This window comes from Topomyia yanbarensis, chromosome 2 (genome assembly GCF_030247195.1).
Source record: "Topomyia yanbarensis strain Yona2022 chromosome 2, ASM3024719v1, whole genome shotgun sequence".
In the NCBI taxonomy this organism is placed as follows: Eukaryota; Metazoa; Arthropoda; class Insecta; order Diptera; family Culicidae; genus Topomyia; species Topomyia yanbarensis.
The window spans coordinates 167,419,076-167,440,171 of record NC_080671.1 but is presented as its reverse complement, the minus strand read 5'-3'; the positions used below and the strand labels follow the sequence as shown (position 1 = coordinate 167,440,171).

The 21,096-nt window shown below is 41.7% G+C and overlaps 1 protein-coding gene across 1 annotated transcript in view; it reads left to right on the top strand.

Annotated features, from left to right (window-relative positions):
- LOC131679878 (titin-like) overlaps positions 1–19,225 on the top strand; it is a 37,680-nt gene extending 18,455 nt beyond the window's left edge. The window contains exon 3 of the mRNA XM_058960629.1: positions 17,942–19,225. Coding sequence (XP_058816612.1) covers positions 17,942–19,147 — 1,206 coding nt within the window. The 3' untranslated portion in view covers positions 19,148–19,225. The remainder of the gene's footprint in view (positions 1–17,941) is intronic.
- Positions 19,226–21,096: the final 1,871 nt, after the last annotated feature.

The window sequence follows — 21,096 nt, the reverse complement described above, 5'->3', positions numbered from 1 at the left end:
CACCGCACAAAATGAGCCCTGTACAACACACTAATTTGACCGGTGGCTATCTACGGGCACGAAACGTGGACAATACTCGAGGAGGATCTGCAAGCACTCGAAGTCTTCGAAAACAGGGTGCTGAGAACGATCTTCGGTGGTGTGCAGGAGGATGGCGTGTGGAGGAGAAGGATGAACCACGAACTTGCGCGACTCTGTGGTGAGCCAAGTATCCGGAAAGTAGCTCAAGCTGGAAAGGTACGGTGGGCGGGGCATGTTGTGAGGATGCCGGACAACAACCCCACCATGTTGGTTTTCACATTTTCAGACAAGTAATGTGGCATATTTAACTCAATTTTCCCCCAAAATTGCGTTTGTCATAAGATAGCACAACAGTGACGAAATGCGGAATAAAAATATAATCTTGTTAGAAAGGTATTTTTATAGGGTTCTAATTATATGCACATAGCGTGACTAAATTGTGTTTTGACACAATTACCCTGTCTATACTGGCTTCATTTATGGACGACATACGATGAACATTAAACTGGTTCAATTTTCGACTTTTAGCTCCACCAGGCTCTACTAATTCCTTTCATGGCCCTTAGTAGTTGTGCAAATTTTGGTGCCAATCGGTTGTGTCTACGGACCCTCCAAAAATTTCAAAGTTTATATGGAAATTAGTATGGCCGAAGGCGGAAGGTTCCAGCTTTCAAAATATAAGGTATATAATTGTATATATCAGTACATTCAAATAAAGTTAGTCCGTATTTTAAAAACGCGAGTGCATTCAATGGTCTACCCGCATGCTGTTCGTCAATTTCTCGATTGAATTAATCAGATCTCAACCGGGATGATCTAAAACACACCCATATCTCAGAAGTAAACAACATAATAAAAATACATTAACATAACAAAAATAGCGTGAAATTGTTACGTTAGGCCTTTCATTCGAGACTAGTTTCGTTAAGATCGGTTCAGCCATCACGATCTGTTTGCCATTAAAATCGGATAAAATAAATAAATAAATAAATAAATAGTGGGTGGGCGTAGCGTATTGGTAAAACGATTGCCTTGTACGCAGCGCACCTGGGTTCGATTCCCAACCCCGCACATAGGGTTAGAAAATTTTCATAAGAGATTTTTCTAACCCGAAGAGGCGAATGACCTTAAGGTTAAAACCTCTATAATCGAAATAAAAAAAATAAATAAATAAATAAATAAATAAATAAATAAATAAATAAATAAATAAATAAATAAATAAATAAATAAATAAATAAATAAATAAATAAATGAATAAATAAATAAACAAATAAATAAATAAATAAATAAATAAATAAATAAATAAATAAAAAGATAGGTAAATGTGTTCGTTTGTCGGCACACTTTTGGTTTTTGGCTCACAACATTACTCCAATTGTACAATATATGGGAATAAGCATATTAATGGAAAGCTAGAGGCCTGAGCTAATAACTCATAAAAGAATTTAATTTATTCTGTCAACATGACAAAATTTATTAACAATTTCGTAAAATGATTATCTTTTACCATTTTGAAAAATGTGGTCGGTTGTCGGCACTCTCAAAAAATTTACTAAAAATGGAAAAATATGAATGATAATCATTCAGTTTCAAAGGGAAAAGAAAATTTATTCATTTCAACAACCATCAAAGGCATTTTGAATATCATTCTTCATCACAACTACAATCTGTATATGTGAAAAACTGGTACGAATATTACTGCTAATGCACTGACGGATCGCATTCACAGAAATTGAGTAAGTTTTAGGCAGCCCATTTTTTGATAAAAGCTTCAGAAAAATCAGATAGAAGCCAAAGAGGGAGGAGGCTACAGGGTAACCCCGTTACACCTCCCCACCCTTAATTTTTTGGTCGTGGCAATCTGGTATATATAGTGCGACCCAGCGGTGAAAACACGACCAGGTGGGTTTTCTTTATGTAAATCTAAACACTAAACCGGAAATCACTTTCCTGGGTTTCACAATGGTGCCAAAGATCGATCTCTGGTATCTATTCGTAAAACCCGTTCTAAAAATACCTATATTGAATAGGTTATTGAGAACTCAGCATTTACCATAAAAATGGGGTGCCGACAACCGACCATGTTTGGGTGCCATCAACCGATTTTAGTAACCTTTTCGAAAACTGAACAAAAAAAATGTGGCGAACTTTTCGGTGCTATTCAATGTTGAATCACAAAATTGAATTAATTCACATCGTAAATATTCAATGCGCATACTTTTTTGATCGATTTGCTTCTTTCTATAACACTAAGCAAATCATCAAAAAAAACTTTTAAGTAGAGTTTCTTTTGTTCAAAAATTATATTGGTTGTAGAACAGAGCATTCGAGTCTGTTTGCTTTAGCAATCGGCACAAAAAGATCGTGCTAATATAATACATCAATGATATTTCTCAGAATGACCATGTCTACTTTCCGTCAAAAGTTGTGTAGGGGTGCCGACAACCGACCACTTTCCCCTACTGATACTAATTTATACGCATTCCGTCGATTGTAGACCGAGTAATTTACTGCAGAATACTGCCAAAATTGACTCATTCATTACCCTATCAACTTATTCCTAGTATGGTGAAAATAGGCACTTTACCCTATTCCTTTTTGCCTTTCTCATATAGAAAGGTTATGAAATACCTTTCTATATGAGATACCATTCGACTCAGTTCGTCGAGATCGGAAAATGTCTGTGTGTATGCATGTGTGTGTATGTATGTGTGTATGTGGAAAAAAATGTTACCTCTGTTTCTTAGAGATGGCTGGACCGATTTGCACAAACTTAGTCTCAAATGAAAGGTACAACCTTCCCATCGGATGCTATTGATTTTTTTTGTTGATTTGACTTCTGGTTCCGGAGTTACAGGTTGAAGAGTGCGGCTAAAATGCAAGAAACGTCGAAATTTGATACAAACACGAAAACAAAATTTTGATAAAAATTGATTTTTTTGGATTTTGGCACATTTTTGCCTTTCTCATATAGAAAGGTGATGCAATCACTCTGAACATGACCAACTTAATCCCGGGCCAAACTTTTTTCTGGGTTGTGCGGTGAGAGATTGCCCCTCCTCTCCCCACATTAAACAGCACCCTTTCCTAAACACCTTCCCCCCCCCCCCCCTCAAGTTCCCCCAGCCCCCCGTCAAGCCACCCCATCAAAGCTCTCCACATTAAACAGTACCCTTCCCTAAACACCCCTCCCCCTCAAGGTCACCCTCCCCTCCGCCATCAAGCCACCCCATCAAAGCTCTCCAACAGATATCCCTCAAACAACCTCCTCATTCACCCTCTTCAGACCCACTTTTCTCTCATCCCAATCACCTTCTCCCAGTAGGCATAACAAGATAGGCTGGGGGGTGGTTCGGTTATGGGTTATTCATCCCCTTCACACACACCCCCCCTCATGATAAAATAAAAAAGACGACATTGAGTTAATGCTGATTAAGCCAATTAAATATTATAAATTTTTGTTTACAGCTGAGGCGGATCTAGAATAAAATTTCCTATTGGGCTTGAAATTTCGATTTTGAAATGAGCATATTACGTAACACGCAATAACCGCATTAATTAAAAACCAATGAAAAATTTGGTTTGAAATGGTTCAAACAACTTTAAAATTGAAACTAGTTTAAAATTTCTTAACAAGTTCTCCTCCTAGTTCCGCCTCTGGTTTCAAGTATTTCAGTGTGGACACATAGCATCTGAAGCTCGTGGCTGTCGATCCATTTTATATATGTGAATATTCAATATACATTTCCACCATTATATTGAACATAACCAGCCATTGAATCATAGTTTGGACAAATGAGAAAGGCACAATTGCATTACTAGGTGGTTTAAAGCAGGTTTTGAAGATTTATTTAATTTTCGCTTTAGTTTTAGCATGTCAAAAGTATACGCTTGTACATCGGCTTCACATTTTGAATTTTTCAATCAAATATGACCGTTCGTCATGCAACATTTTCGCAATTAACTGTTAAAAATATCCTTGCTGCATGAAATATTAAATAAACAAAACTGCCTATTCAGTGTGATCAGCAGCCAGAGAAGATCCTAAAGATCTCATTTTATTCTAATAAAGAAACTGTCTTGTTCGGTTTGTACACGAATGGCATCCTGAGCCATTTCTCTTCAAAAATGATGCTGGAGGCAAAGTTAATATACTTGCAAGCAATATCGAAACATGATTGAGGACTGGTTGCATCTAAGTGTTGTTACACAATATTTGGAAGATATTTCTAGAGAAAATTTTCAATATGACGTAAGTAACAATGAGAGATTCTCTTTGAGGTCTTTCTCTTCTGTTCATTACTCGGCCATTTCAACACATACTACTCTACTCTTTGCATAATATTGTAGTAAAAACCGTCGGCTTTCGATATATACTGGAAAATTAGTACAAAGTGTTGTAATGACGTCGTAATAAACGAAAGAGAAAGTAAACAAAGAGAGGCTCTCAATGTTACTTACGTCCTATTGAAAATTTGCTCTAGATTTTGTCTAAATAAGATCCATCGAAAAAAGCTCGTTCTTGCGATTTGACGTCCATGATTTTTTTGGTCTTTGCTGTATTCCACTTCATGGGGAAATATTTAGGTGAAAACCAGTTCCAATTTCTATGTTTATTTGGTGCTTATTTGACCAACTAGGATATAATTGCATGGGGCATTAGGTATGCGTAAGGAGGACGAATGGTCTTCTCTGAGTGGTGTGATGATTTTAGGCATGTATGACTAGAATCTTTTGACTGCAATTTGCATACAACGTTTTTCTCTTGAGATCCCGAGCAAAAATTTTAAAAATGTTAAACTCTTCTTTAATTGTCACACGATGGAAGGGAATTTATTCTGCTTATGAAAATGAAAACCCGAGTATGTTGAAAATGGTAAAACCCATATGAGTGCAGTACTACAAGATTTTTAAGGATATTTGCCTGGTATCCGGAAGGTGCCATCGTGTCGTTGAAGCGATACAGTGGACCAGAAATTGCGTCAGGACGTCATGAAGGCTTTCACATCTAATCCAGGACTTAGGGGCGTTGATGTTGGCCAACAAACTGGGAGCTGTTCGCCGTACAGTTACTTGGGAAGATTACTTGAAGTACCATGCTATTAAGCAATCGAACTGGACCGGATAGCGAAACATTACCGCCAAAACCGCGGGTCTGAAAGTTGTATGATCAGAATCTAACCGAATTCAATAATACATCTAAAAGGATGATGACAAATACGTCAAATTTCACTTTAAACAGCTTCCGGGATAGAAGCTTTATGTTGCCATTGATCACGGAGATGTTGCCAAGAAATATATATTTGTTTTTGCAGGAAAGTTTATCGGTAAGCTAATGATCTGGCAGGAAATTTGCAGTTATAGCCATTAGACACAGATTTTCATCACAACCAACAATATGAACCGAGTTATACATCAACGATTATCTGAAAATCGTATATTGATTCATTAGGTCTCATCAGGGCCCTCCAAAGTTTTCACCAGATTTGGCGAGTGGCCATCACAATAAGAATACACAACAGCGGTATCGCAATAATTGCGCCAACGTCCTTTGGGAGGGGATGGATTCCCTAAACTGTTCGGAATTCCATATAATCGAAATATATAGGAATTCCACCAATTTCATCACGAAAACTGGAAAAAGCAAAGATCCCATTAATTATGAAAATCACGAAACCTTCGTTTGAGTTTGAGACCACTTTCTGTATATCGAATTTGCCCATCACGTGAATTGCATCGATTCCTGTATCATCCGCCGCCTAGTTACCGTTGTCGATAGGGATTATATATGGCTCCGTAATAATTGCCACGGCCCTTATCGTTTCTGTTATCGACTGCCACTACAATGTTGACCAGCAGCTTGTGAAGAAATTAAAGGCACGTATTAGGCCCGAAGATCGTAATTTCATTCGAGAGGACCAAAAGTCGCAAACCCTACAATGTTTCTTGAAAGTACGATATAAATTCATCATTTAATTCTAATAACGTTGTATTCTAAATCATGCTTTCGATTAAAAGCGTATAGTGACTCCAAATTAGCTTGACTTATAGCATAAGTCAAATGCAAAAAAAAAATTAAGGATTTTCCGGAAGGCTCATTCGAAAACGCAACTTCGATTATTCGTTAAAAATTCCATACATCAATAGTTTACGAGTTATCAGTGATTGAAAAATGGTCAATTTTATTAATTATCTATTTTATTATCATAAGTTTGCCCAATAGACCGCGAGAAATTTTGTTCGGAGAAGTTGTAAAATTGAATTGTAAATTTGAAGTGGAATGACTCATATGTTTATCGTTGATTTTTAAGCCTCATTGAAATAGAATCTTAATAAGAAAAACCTATTTTAATCCACCTAGCGGTGCAATTGTGCCTTTTTCAATTATGAATCACGAGAATGTGTGCGTTGTTTATATTCATTAAAAGAGTTCGAGTTCTAAAATTTTGAAAAAAAAACAGCCACGGTAATATTGAACTGAAAAACCTATTTTAATCCACCTAGCGGTGCAATTGTGCCTTTCTCAATCATGAATCACGAGAATGTGTGCGTTGTTTATATTCATTAAAAGCTTTAATTGCATATATTACATTTTATTATTATACATCACATGACAACTATATACAGGAAAATAAATCATTATTCGAGTTCTAAAATTTTGAAAAAGAAAAAACAGCCACGGTAATATTGAACTGAAAAAAGGTGCAAAATCGGCAAAGTCCCAAAAAGTCTATTTTTATAAAAAAAAAATTTCGAGATAACATAAAATCTCGACGTTTCATGCATTTTAAAGATGTTTGGCATCAAAAATACGAATTCGATTTCTGAAATTTCATGGGGTCCCCCCTTTGAAAAAAAATTTGAGTTCCGGCTTATATGGGAATTTCATATGTGACCGGACGGTTTAGTCTATATTTCCGGAACCATATAAGCGATCCGTACGAAATTTTATAGACATCTATGAGGATATTATAGCTATCATTTGGGACTAAGTTTGTGAAAATTGGCCCAACCATTTCCGGGAAACTGATGTGAGTTCGCAAATTTTGAAAGATGGCCGCTTTTCCCGGGCACTACCGGAACCGTCTATGGTGGTTAATGTAGTCAACGAAAGTTTGGTTGACCTAGAACAGCAAATTTAAGTTCTTTGAGAGACATTTTAGCGAAATTTTTACCTTTTTTGCTTTCATCGGAGTATCGGTTTGAATCACAATTTGCTATGTGATCGCACGCCACAACCTGTAACTCCGGAACCGGAAGTCGGATCGGGATGAAATTAAATAGCCATTTACGGGGACGCAATACCTTTCATTTGAGGCCAAGTTTAGTCGAATCGGTCTAGCCATCTCCGAGAAACCGATGTGACTGTTATTCTGAATTTAGATACTTCCGCCGGGGCTTCCGGAACCGAGGATGGTGGCCAATGTGGCCAAATAGACTTTGAATGGATGTTAGTGACCTAATACTACAAATCGAAGCAGTTGTGGTCATATTTTGGAAAATTTTTCACCTTTATACATTCATTGCAGAATTTATTAAAATCGACATTTTCTGCGTGTTCGTACTTATCACCCTGTAATTCCGGAACCGGAAGTCGGATCCATTAGAAATTCAATAGCAGCCTATGGAAACGTTGCACCTTTCATTTGAGACTAAGTTTGTCAAAATCGGTTCAGCCATCTCTGAGAAAAATGAGTGACATTTTTGGTCACATACACACACACATACACACACACACACATACATACATACACACATACATACACACACAGACATTTGCCGAACTCGACGAACTGAATCGAATGGTATATGTCACTCGGCCCTCCGGGCCTCCGTTAAAAAGTCGGTTTTCAGAGCAATTGCAATACCTTTCTATTGAGAAAGGCAAAAAGGTGCAAAATCGGCAAAGTCCCAAAAAGTCGATTTTTATAAAAAAAAATTTTTCGAGATAACATAAAATCTCGACGTTTCATGCATTTTAAAGATGTTTGGCATCAAAAATACGAATTCGATTTCTGAAATTTCATGGGGTCCCCCCTTTGAAAAAAAAATTGAGTTCCGGCTTATATGGGAATTTCATATGTGACTGGACGGTTTAGTCTATATTTCCGGAACCATATAAGCGATCCGTACGAAATTTTATAGATATCTATGGGGATATTATAGCTATCATTTGGGACTAAGTTTGTGAAAATCGGCCTAACCATTTCCGGGAAACTGATGCGAGTTCGTAAATTTTGAAAGATGGCCGCTTTTCCCGGGCACTTCCGGAACCGTCTATGGTGGTCAATGTAGTCAACGAAAGTTTGGTTGGCCGTCGGTGACCTAGAACAGCAAATTTAAGTTGTTTGAGAGACATTTTAGCGAAATTTTTACCTTTTTTGCTTTCATCGGAGTATCGGTTTGAATCACAATTTGCTATGTGATCGCACGCCACAACCTGTAACTCCGGAACCGGAAGTCGGATCGGGATGAAATTAAATAGCCATTTACGGGGACGCAATACCTTTCATTTGAGGCCAAGTTTAGTCGAATCGGTCTAGCCATCTCCGAGAAACCGATGTGACTGTTATTCTGGTATGCCCTATCAGTATACCCCAGCCGCCTTCAGTGGACAGGTGCTATCGGTGCCTAGAATCCGGCCATAAAGCTTACGAATGCAAAGGCCTAGACAGGAGTAAGCTATGTCGTAGATGCGGCGAGGAGGGGCATAAAGAGCGGGGGTGCACTAAGGCATATAAGTGCCTTATCTGCACCTCTAAGAAGCAAGCCCATAAACATGCTATGGGCGGACCTTCGTGTCCCTTCGGCGAGTTAAATAAGAAGAAGCCGTGAGAGTCACACAGCTAAATCTTAACCATTGTGCAGCAGCCCAACAGCTGCTGTGGCAGTCGGTCTCGGAGTCGAGGACAGATGTCGCCCTCTTATCAGACCCGTACAGCATCCCTGCCGGCAACGGCAACTGGGTGTCGGACGGGTCTGGAATGGTGGCAATCTGTACAACGGGAAGGTTCCCGGTTCAAGAGGTAATACACCCCTCCGCCGAGGGTGTGGCGATTGCCAAGATCAATGGTGTGTTCTATTGCAGCTGCTACGCCCCACCAAGGTGGCCAATAGAACAGTTCTACCAGATGATCGACAGGCTCTCGTCGGACCTCGTGGGCCGGAAACCGGTAGTAATAGCGGGAGACTTCAACGCTTGGGCAGTGGAGTGGGGCAGCCGCTGTACAAATAGCAGGGGTCAAGCGCTAATGGAAGCGTTTGCGAAACTCGATACTGTGCTAGCTAATGATGGCTCCGCTAGTACATTCCGTAGAAACGGAGTGGAAGCGTGGATTGATTTGACCTTTGCCAGCCCGAGTCTGGCTCCAGGCATGGAATGGAGGGTAGACGAAGGCTACACCCATAGTGATCATTTAGCAATCCGCTTTAAGATCAACTATGGTGTGCAGCATCCGAGGGCGGGAGATCCCTGTCAGGTAAGCGGGTGGAAGTCCAATCACTTCGACAGCGAAGCTTTCACCGCGGCCCTGGGACTGGAGGCCAACACCGACAGTCTAAGCGGGGATGCGCTGGTAGCTGTTCTATCACGCGCGTGCGACGCCACTATGCCGAGAAAAACACTGCCAAGAAACGGCAGATGCCCGGTATACTGGTGGAGTGCCGAGATTGCAGCTCTACGGTCAGCCTGCCTCAGAGCTAGACGTAGGATGCAAAGAGCTCGCACCGAGGATGCAAGAGAGAACCGCCGTGAAGTGTTTCGAGCTGCGAAATTAGCCCTTAACAAGGCTATAAAAAGCAGCAAGAGAGCGTGTTTCGACAACCTGTGTGAGAGTGCCAACGCGAATCCGTGGGGTGACGCCTACCGGATTGTGATGGCCAAGACCAAAGGGGGCTCCTCACCCCCAGAACGGTCTCCGGACCGGTTGGCAACGATTATCGAAGTACTCTTCCCGTCTCGAGCCACAAGCCCCTGGCCACCTGCACTACGAGACAGTGCGGGCACGGTCGAAATGGTGGCTCCAGTGACGAACGAAGAACTACTCGCAGTGGCTAAATCCCTAGCAATGAACAAAGCTCCAGGGCCGGATGGAGTTCCGAACAACGCTCTCAAGGCAGCGATCATAGCGAACCCGAACATGTTCAGGCTAGCTATGCAGAGATGCCTTGACGAGTGCCGTTTCCCCGATAGATGGAAAAGGCAGAAACTGGTGCTGTTGCCGAAGCCCGGGAAGCCGCCAGGCGACCCATCGGCGTACAGACCAATCTGTCTGATAGACACGACTGGCAAACTGCTTGAGAGGATCATCCTCAACAGGCTCACCCCGTACGCGGAAGGTACGGACGGTCTGTCAAGCAACCAGTTTGGCTTTCGGAAGGGTAAGTCCACAGTGGACGCTCTCAACTCAGTGATAAATACTGCCGAGATAGCGATCCAACGAAAAAGGCGAGGTATTCGATACTGTGCGTTAGTGACACTTGACGTGAAGAATGCATTCAACAGCGCAAGCTGGGATGCCATCGCGCTCTCGTTACACCGGCTTAGCCTACCGGTGGGTCTGTACCGGATCCTGGAAAGTTACTTCCAAAACCGCGTACTGCTATACGAGACCGATGCCGGTCAGAAAAGGGTTCCGATTACCGCCGGAGTCCCGCAGGGCTCGATCCTAGGCCCGGTGCTATGGAACCTCATGTATGACGGGGTTCTGAGACTGAAGTTCCCTCCTGGGGTCAAGATCGTCGGCTTTGCCGACGACGTAACCTTGGAGGTCTACGGGGAGTCAATTCCTGAGGTAGAACTAACCGCAGAACACGCGATTAGCACGGTGGAGGAATGGATGAGCGCGAGAGGCCTGGAGCTCGCTCATCATAAGACGGAGGTAGTTATCGTCAACAACCGCAAGTCGGCACAACATGCAGTTATCCATGTGGGAGAAGTCGCGATCACTTCACAGCGAAGTCTGAAGTCTCTCGGAGTCATTATAGACGACAAGCTGACCTTCGGCAGCCATGTCGACTATACGTGCAAGAGAGCGTCGACTGCTGTTGCGGCACTATCGAGAATGATGTCCAACAGCTCAAAGGTGTGCGCCAGTAGACGTAGGTTACTGGCAGGCGTTGCCGTATCTATCCTCAGGTACGGCGGCCCGTCATGGTCAAGAGCACTGAGGGTAACCAGTTACCTACAGAAACTGGAGAGCACCTACCGCGTGATGTGCCTCAGAGTGATATCTGCCTACCGCACGGTATCACACGATGCATCCTGCGTGATAGCGAGCATGATGCCAGTCGGGCTGGTCATTCGGGAAGATGAGGAGTGCTTTGAGCTACGTGGAAATAGGGGAGCCCGCGAGCGCACCAGGGTGACCTCGGTCGCCAGATGGCAGCGTGAGTGGGACAACTCCTCGAAAGGTAGGTGGACCCACCGGCTGATACCTAGCATATCGAGCTGGGTGGGAAGACCCCATGGGGAAGTTCACTTCCACCTGACACAATTCCTGTCAGGCCATGGCTGTTTCCGTCAGTACCTCCACAGGTTCGGACACGCGGAGGTCCCAGTCTGCCCGGACTGCCCAGGTGTAGATGAAACTGCCGAGCACATACTGTTCGTATGTCATCGGTTCGACGTCGAAAGAAGAGCAATGCTTGACGTCTGTGGCTGGGACACAACCCCGGATACCCTTATCCAGCGGATGTGTCAAACGGTGGAGAAGTGGAACGCAGTCTCGGCTGCTACCATCCAGATTGCCAGTAGGCTACAGGTAATCTGGCGAACCGAGCAACAGACGGCGGGCACGGCTAACTAGTGATTGGTTAGTTGGAGCGAAAAAGGCCAAGCGCAAAATAAGAGAGTGAATGGTCTGTTCATGCCGAGGTAGGTTGGCGCAGCGAATGGCAACCGCGTAAGGGGTAAACCCAGCCACCCCGAAGCAAGACAGAAGAGTGAGTGTATAGGCGTATAAGTGGACTGCCTCATGCCAAGACGGGAGGGTCGTAGCGTAGTATGTTGGAACTAAGCTATCGATGCCTCATGGCGTGGCAGAGGAGTGAAAGGGTGAGCATCCAAGTCAGTCTCACACTGCATGTTAAGGGTGAGCATAAAAGTCAGCCTCACAGGTTGGTAGCAAGCAAGGAATGAAAAAGGTGAGCACAAAAGTCAGCCTCGCATGGTATGTCAGAAGTGGGGCCTAAGAAAAATGTCCCACATGGGATGCCAGAGGGAGTGACAAAGGTACAATAGAGTGGCACGATTGAGAGTGAATCAGGTGATAGGGTGAGCACCCAAGTCAGCCTCACATGTATGGGTAGGGCGAGCACAAAAGTAAGCCTAGCAAGGAATGAGTAAGGTGAGCACACAAGTCAGCCTCGCATGGAACGTAAAAGGTGAGCACAAAAGTCAGCCTCATGTGGGAGTGTTTGAGAGTGAATCAAAGTGTGATTGAGAGAGCACCCAAGTAAGCCTCATACAGGATGTATGATCGCGCGAGTGAGAGTGAATGAGTACATTGAGTACAGCCATCCCCCCAGAAGTAATACCGAGAGGTAGTTCCTGGGAGGAATGATGGCGGAGCCCAATGGAGTTTAGTCGGTATTAATGGCTGGTCACCATTCGAGTCCGACACGCCCCCAGTGCACCCCGTGTGGTAGATTGGACCCTACCGTTAGCACGTGTACTGGGCTAGGACATAAAGGTCTTCTCCATTGTAAAAAAAAAAAAAAAAAAAAAAAAAAAAATACACACATACATACACACACACAGACATTTGCCGAACTCGACGAACTGAATCGAATGGTATATGTCACTCGGCCATCCGGGCCTCCGTTAAAAAGTCGGTTTTCAGAGCAATTGCAATACCTTTCTATTGAGAAAGGCAAAAAGGTGCAAAATCGGCAAAGTCCCAAGAAGTCGATTTTTATAAAAAAAAATTTTTCGAGATAACATAAAATCTCGACGTTTCATGCATTTTAAAGATGTTTGGCATCAAAAATACGAATTCGATTTCTGAAATTTCATGGGGTCTCCCCTTTGAAAAAAAAATTGAGTTCCGGCTTATATGGGAATTTCATATGTGACCGGACGGTTTAGTCTATATTTTCGGAACCATATAAGCGATCCGTACGAAATTTTATAGATATCTATGGGGATATTATAGCTATCATTTGGGACTAAGTTTGTGAAAATTGGCCCAGCCATTTCCGGAAAACTGATGTGAGTTCGTAAATTTTGAAAGATGGCCGCTTTTCCCGGGCACTTCCGGAACCGTCTATGGTGGTTAATGTAGTCAACGAAAGTTTGGTTGGCCGTCGGTGACCTAGAACAGCAAATTTAAGTTGTTTGAGAGACATTTTAGCGAAATTTTTACCTTTTTTGCTTTCATCGGAGTATCGGTTTGAATCACAATTTGCTATGTGATCGCACGCCACAACCTGTAACTCCGGAACCGGAAGTCGGATCGGGATGAAATTAAATAGCCATTTACGGGGACGCAATACCTTTCATTTGAGGCCAAGTTTAGTCGAATCGGTCTAGCCATCTCCGAGAAACCGATGTGACTGTTATTCTGAATTTAGATACTTCCGCCTGGGCTTCCGGAACCGAGGATGGTGGCCAATGTGGCCAAATAGACTTTGAATGGATGTTAGTGACCTAATACTACAAATCGAAGCAGTAGTGGACATATTTTGGAAAATTTTTCACCTTTATACATTCATTGCAGAATTTATTAAAATCGACATTTTCTGCGTGTTCGTACTTATCACCCTGTAATTCCGGAACCGGAAGTCGGATCCATTAGAAATTCAAAAGCAGCCTATGGGAACGTTGCACCTTTCATTTGAGACTAAGTTTGTCAAAATCGGTTCAGCCACCTCTGAGAAAAATGAGTGACATTTTTGGTCACATACACACACACATACACACACATACATACATACACACATACATACACACACACAGACATTTGCCGAACTCGACGAACTGAATCGAATGGTATATGTCACTCGGCCCTCCGGGCCTCCGTTAAAAAGTCGGTTTTCAGAGCAATTGCAATACCTTTCTATTGAGAAAGGCAAAAAGGTGCAAAATCGGCAAAGTCCCAAAAAGTCGATTTTTATAAAAAAAAATTTTTCGAGATAACATAAAATCTCGACGTTTCATGCATTTTAAAGATGTTTGGCATCAAAAATACGAATTCGATTTCTGAAATTTCATGGGGTCCCCCCTTTGAAAAAAAAAAATTGAGTTCCGGCTTATATGGGAATTTCATATGTGACCGGACGGTTTAGTCTATATTTCCGGAACCATATAAGCGATCCATACGAAATTTTATAGATATCTATGGGGATATTATAGCTATCATTTGGGACTAAGTTTGTGAAAATTGGCCCAGCCATTTCCGGAAAACTGATGTGAGTTCGTAAATTTTGAAAGATGGCCGCTTTTCCCGGGCACTTCCGGAACCGTCTATGGTGGTTAATGTAGTCAACGAAAGTTTGGTTGGCCGTCGGTGACCTAGAACAGCAAATTTAAGTTGTTTGAGAGACATTTTAGCGAAATTTTTACCTTTTTTGCTTTCATCGGAGTATCGGTTTGAATCACAATTTGCTATGTGATCGCACGCCACAACCTGTAACTCCGGAACCGGAAGTCGGATCGGGATGAAATTAAATAGCCATTTACGGGGACGCAATACCTTTCATTTGAAGCCAAGTTTAGTCGAATCGGTCTAGCCATCTCCGAGAAACCGATGTGACTGTTATTCTGAATTTAGATACTTCCGCCTGGGCTTCCGGAACCGAGGATGGTGGCCAATGTGGCCAAATAGACTTTGAATGGATGTTAGTGACCTAATACTACAAATCGAAGCAGTAGTGGACATATTTTGGAAAATTTTTCACCTTTATACATTCATTGCAGAATTTATTAAAATCGACATTTTCTGCGTGTTCGTACTTATCACCCTGTAATTCCGGAACCGGAAGTCGGATCCATTAGAAATTCAATAGCAGCCTATGGGAACGTTGCATCTTTCATTTGAGACTAAGTTTGTCAAAATCGGTTCAGCCATCTCTGAGAAAAATGAGTGACATTTTTGGTCACATACACACACACATACACACACACATACATACATACACACATACATACACACACACAGACATTTGCCGAACTCGACGAACTGAATCGAATGGTATATGTCACTCGGCCATCCGGGCCTCCGTTAAAAAGTCGGTTTTCAGAGCAATTGCAATACCTTTCTATTGAGAAAGGCAAAAAGGTGCGAAATCGGCAAAGTCCCAAAAAGTCGATTTTTACAAAAAAATTTTTTTTCGAGATAACATAAAATCTCGACGTTTCAGGCATTTTAAAGATGTTTGGCATCAAAAATACGAATTCGATTTCTGAAATTTCATGGGGTCCCCCTTTGGAAAAAAATTGAGTTCTGGCTTATATGGGAATTTCATATGTGACCGGACGATTTAGTCTATATTTCCGGACCCATATAAGCGATCCGTACGAAATTTTATAGACATCTGTGGGGATATTATAGCTATCATTTGGAACTAAGTTTGTGAAAATCGGCCCAACCATTTCAGGGAAACTGATGTGAGTTCGTAAATTTTGAAAGATGGCCGCTTTTCCCGGGCACTTCCGGAACCGTCTATGGTGGTCAATGTAGTCAACGAAAGTTTAGTTGGCCGTCGGTGACCTAGAACAGCAAATTTAAGTTGTTTGAGAGACATTTTAGCGAAATTTTTACCTTTTTTGCTTTCATTGGAGTATCGGTTTGAATCACAATTTGCTATGTGATCGCACGCCACAACCTGTAACTCCGGAACCGGAAGTCGGATCGGGATGAAATTAAATAGCCATTTACGGGGACGCAATACCTTTCATTTGAGGCCAAGTTTAGTCGAATCGGTCTAGCCATCTCCGAGAAACCGATGTGACTGTTATTCTGAATTTAGATACTTCCGCCGGGGCTTCCGGAACCGAGGATGGTGGCCAATGTGGCCAAATAGACTTTGAAAGGATGTTAGTGACCTAATACTACAAATCGAAGCAGTTGTGGTCATATTTTGGAAAATTTTTCACCTTTATACATTCATTGCAGAATTTATTAAAATCGACATTTTCTGCGTGTTCGTACTTATCACCCTGTAATTCCGGAACCGGAAGTCGGATCCATTAGAAATTCAACAGCAGCCTATGGGAATGTTGCACCTTTCATTTGAGACTAAGTTTGTCAAAATCGGTTCAGCCATCTCTGAGAAAAATGAGTGACATTTTTGGTCACATACACACACACATACACACACACATACATACATACACACATACATACACACACAGACATTTACCGAACTCGACGAACTGAATCGAATGGTATATGTCACTCGGCCCTCCTGGCCTCCGTTAAAAAGTCGGTTTTCAGAGCAATTGCAATACCTTTCTATTGAGAAAGGCAAAAAGAAATGCGGGAATACTTTGGCTGTTTTATTTAGAGAAACAAGTTTCTGGATTTAGGAAATAAGTTAAACAACGTAAGTTTCAAAAATTAAATAATGTTACTGTTTTACTATCAAGCCCTTGATCAAAAATCTTTCTGTTAAAGAAGACTTGACATAACTGCTAGTATTTAAGCTGTTAGCCCCCTCCCCGGTTGCAAGCCATACACGCACTTGTTCGAGACCATAGGCACCATAAACGTTGAGATTTACAAATCTGTTTCGGGGGCGGGCATAACGTAGATGGTAAATCGATTGCCTTGTACGCAGCTTACCTAGGTTCGATTCCCAGCCTCGCACATTGGTTTAGAAATTTTTCCAAAGAGATTTTTCTACCCCGAAAAGAGGCAAATGACCATAAGGTTAAAATAACTACAATCGAAATAAAAAAATACAAAGCTGTTGCTTCCAAAAACGGCTTTTGCGTTTTTTTTAAATAATTAAAAATTGTTGTTTTGACCCGATTGGGCATCATGCCACTACTCTAAAACCGCGTAGGAGTGGTGTGTAGCTAATTCAGCGAATTTTGTTCCGAATAACACGAAGCCACCAAACTATCCTCGAAACATATTGGGCCATGATACAGCGCGATCATCCGAAGATCACAGGAGAAGTAATTGACGAAAAGGAAATGACGATGAAGGGGGAAAATGAGAAAACTCATCGAAAACGACAGACTCTGATGGAGTGTGTCAATTGCTAATGTCACGCATTTTATTCAAACTAATCTTAAAATTTTACCGATGTGTGTGCGCTTAAATTTATATTCAGTACTACTTGAATTTCGATAACTACGGTTGATTTGCCAGTCAATCTAAAGTGTTGCAACAATTATCGACTCACCCTTCATCTGAATTGTGATACGAAGCGTTTACATTGTGTTTGTTGAAAATGTGTAGTCACTATCATCGTCATATAATGGTAGTTTTTTGTCAGAATACCCATATAGAAAGTAATCGATTAATCGGTCCAATTCGCTCAGAAGACGCTTAGGCATTTTAGCATCAAATTTGCAACTCAAAGTTCATAAACAATCGAAAATTTTCCACCCTATAAACGTTGCGATGCAACTGCGAATTCGGGCATTGGTTTTGTTGCTACGGTATAATTGTACGCATGTTATCGATTCTTCTCGCACACGATCACTCAATCGCTTTTGACGATGCCCCTACCGCCCGCGGTGTAAAAATTGGTGAACGAAATTGGCAGCCTTATAAATGGATTGTATAGATCTTCAGAGGACTGCATTTGCTTGCGATCGTTCATCGGGTTTTGGCTTTTGTGCCGTGGTCGAATTAAAAGGTGGAATACAGCCATGAAGGTGTGTGAAACAGTGAGATGTCTCAAGGACCAAGCCAATTTTCCAATTTTGAAGTGTACAGTGACTAATGCTTGTTTTCATTTCTCTTAGTTGTTCTTAGTATTATCGATGACACTGGCCATAGCTTTTGGAGCGGCCGTCGAGAACCCCACCAAGGAAGCGAAGGTGGAACAGGATACAAAAACCTCAGAGAGTACTAAAGTGCAAGAAAAACGTGGTCTCGAGCAATTTGGATTTGGAGCAGAGCCCTCCTTGGAGGGAGGGTTCAAGCCCTCATTTGGATACGATTCGACTGGTGATGGTGCAGCTGATCGTTTTTTCAACGTTTTCGATAAGGATGAAGTGCAGCATACGGTGATTAAAACGGTGCCAGTCCCATATCCAGTAGAAAAACATGTGATTCACGAGAAGAAAGTCCCAGTTCATATTGACCGTCCCGTACCGTACCCAGTCGCGGTAGAGAAGAAGGTTCCATTTTTCGTCGAAAAGAAAGTGCCTGTGCACATTGACCGCCCTGTTCCATACCCGGTCGAAGTTCCTTATCCAGTGACAGTCGAGAAAAAGGTTCCAGTTTTCGTGGAGAAGAAGGTTCATGTAGATCGTCCTGTTCCATACCCGGTCCATGTGGAAAAGAAGGTTCCAGTTTACATCGAAAAGAAGGTGCCAGTGTATATCGAGAAGAAAGTTCCGGTTCACGTTGAAGTTAAAGTGCCGGTAGTTCACAGAGTCGAAGTTCCTGTGCCTAAACCCTACCCAGTCCATGTCCCGAAGCCATATCCGGTGTACATCGAGAAAGAAGTTATTAAACATGTTGATCGACCTGTTCCAGTAGAAGTAGAAAAAAAGGTGCCTGTCCCAGTTGTGCATAAAGTGGAAGTCCCAAAACCATACCCTGTGTTCATAGATAAGCCAGTGTATATAAAGAAACAAGATAGCCATCCCAATTACGAGGATCACTATACAGGTCAGTCGGAAACTAGCTACGAACATGAGCCCGTTCACGTCGCGGAAGATAGGCAACACTACGAAGGGGCACAAGAACAACAAGAAGAGCATGAACAACAAGAACAGCAGCAACAACAACAACACGAACAACAACAATTACAACAATACGAACAACATCAACAATATGAACAACATCAACAACACATACAGCAACAAGAGCATAACCAAGAACAGCAAGAATATGCAGAATCTTCTCCGCAAGGAGTGAAAAGTGCAGAGCCTGCCCCTAAATCAAGTGATGCGAAGGCCACCAAAAGCAGCAACAATCAACGTAGTAATAACGACCAGTAGCTTTAGTCATAATCAGTGACTCGCACAACAAGACACGAACCTTAAAATATTCTCTAGTCTATCTGTTGCAACAGTGCAATCTCAATTCGATTGCCAATCTCACACATACAAATCAGCGTAATCTTAGATATAAAATAAAAATTGATTATAATAAAATGTGTACGATCTCATTTTCCATTGGCCCACTTTTCTCGCCAACATTACACAACTCGGGCTTACTTCATAGCGCATCGGGGTTTTCCTTTTTTTTCGCAGACCACCTGTTGATATGCGCCACACCTCTCGAAGCATTTAAGCCTTCGGTTCGTTGCGCTTCTTTACCCAATTGATACGTTGATGCTGATATAGCAAGATAGTATTGCCATTAGGTTGGGGCCACTGGGGAGATTCCAAATTGATTTGAGTCGCGTGAAAATGACTGGTTGCGGGGTGCCAGAGAGTTATATGTATGTACGCACTCCTTTAATTGTCGAACCGTTGCCCGTGTTATGTGCCCGATGAGCGTTGATCCGTGCTCGATTTCTTGGCGGATTGACGATTGACCTTGGGGAGGGTGCTGCTGTGATGTTTTATGTAGTGTAACATCGATGAAGGGCACCAAGTCACTGTCGCCGCATGCTCCGTTTGTTGGTGTAAGGTCAAATAGATTGTTCGGAATATTAGTTTTAAGCGATGACTTTCAGGTACACGAATGCTATACCTACATGACACGGTTATCTATTATATGTGGAATCAAATTGTACACAACATTTGAACAGAAAATGGTTCGAAATAGAAATGTAATTATTACCGTAGCAATCATTTTAATAAAAGGCATTTTTGATATTTGTGTTTAGAATGTCTAGTTTTGGATGAGAATAACTGATTAAGGGGGGCGTCTGGTGTAGAGAGAAATAATAATCGACTTTTTTTCATTCGCCTAATTGTTAGTATTGAAGCTCTAGAAAGATCTCCTGAAATCTCGGTGGCCACGCTGAACTTCTTTTGTTTTAAATAGCCATGCATTCCACGCGCGTATTTGTTATAACACACGCAGATTTCAATCTATCGGAAACAATTTTCGAAAAGCTGACAGCAATAAAAATACAGTCTAAACAATACACTCTTAACTACTTCTACCCAAATTTTCAAAAGAAAATACCCAACGGGTCAGTTTCTTCAGCGTTTTTTCCGTGATACAATTTGATGTGGGACACCCTTTAAAAGCGTTTTTTTTTCTCGAAACAGCGTTTTCAAATTTTTACAAATTGGCGAACACGATAACTCAAAAACTAATCAACGAATTGACTTGATTTTTTTATGAAGATGCCCAATATGTGTAACCTGTCGATGAACTGAAAAATAAATTTCTTCCTATGATTTTGAATAACAATAAGCGAATTTTACAGTAAAATATGAGATTTTTCGGTTTTCGTGAAGCCATTTTCCGAAACTCGAACTTTTTTCTATTTTTTGTGGTTCATCGACTAACTACAAGTCTAAGCTTCACAAAACTTGTTAATTTCCCATATCAGACAATTTTATCGAGAATAATCGTGTTCGCCGCGGCACTCCTCGACTTGGAAATGGTTGGACGTCTACTTTTAGAACGCTCGTATGTGTGGCTCTGTGTGACAGAATTTTTTTTTCGTGCGCTATGAATATATAAAGCAATTCTAACATTACCTAAAAGATCTATTGTTGCTTTGCCTTCAAAATCGTAAAAGAAAATAACTTTCGTTTTGAGCACTTTACACCAGACGCTCCCCTTAAGCCTTACCTAGGAAACATAAATCACAATATCATTTACTTTTTTCAAGCCAAATTGATTTCATATCGTCATTGAAGTGTATATTTGCTACGTAATGACTTGTTCGATTGACCGATTGATTCGAGTATCAAGATCATATCAGCTAATGAAAGTAGTCTTGATTGCAAAATATTTTTTGGATGTACCTTCGTGAAAAGGT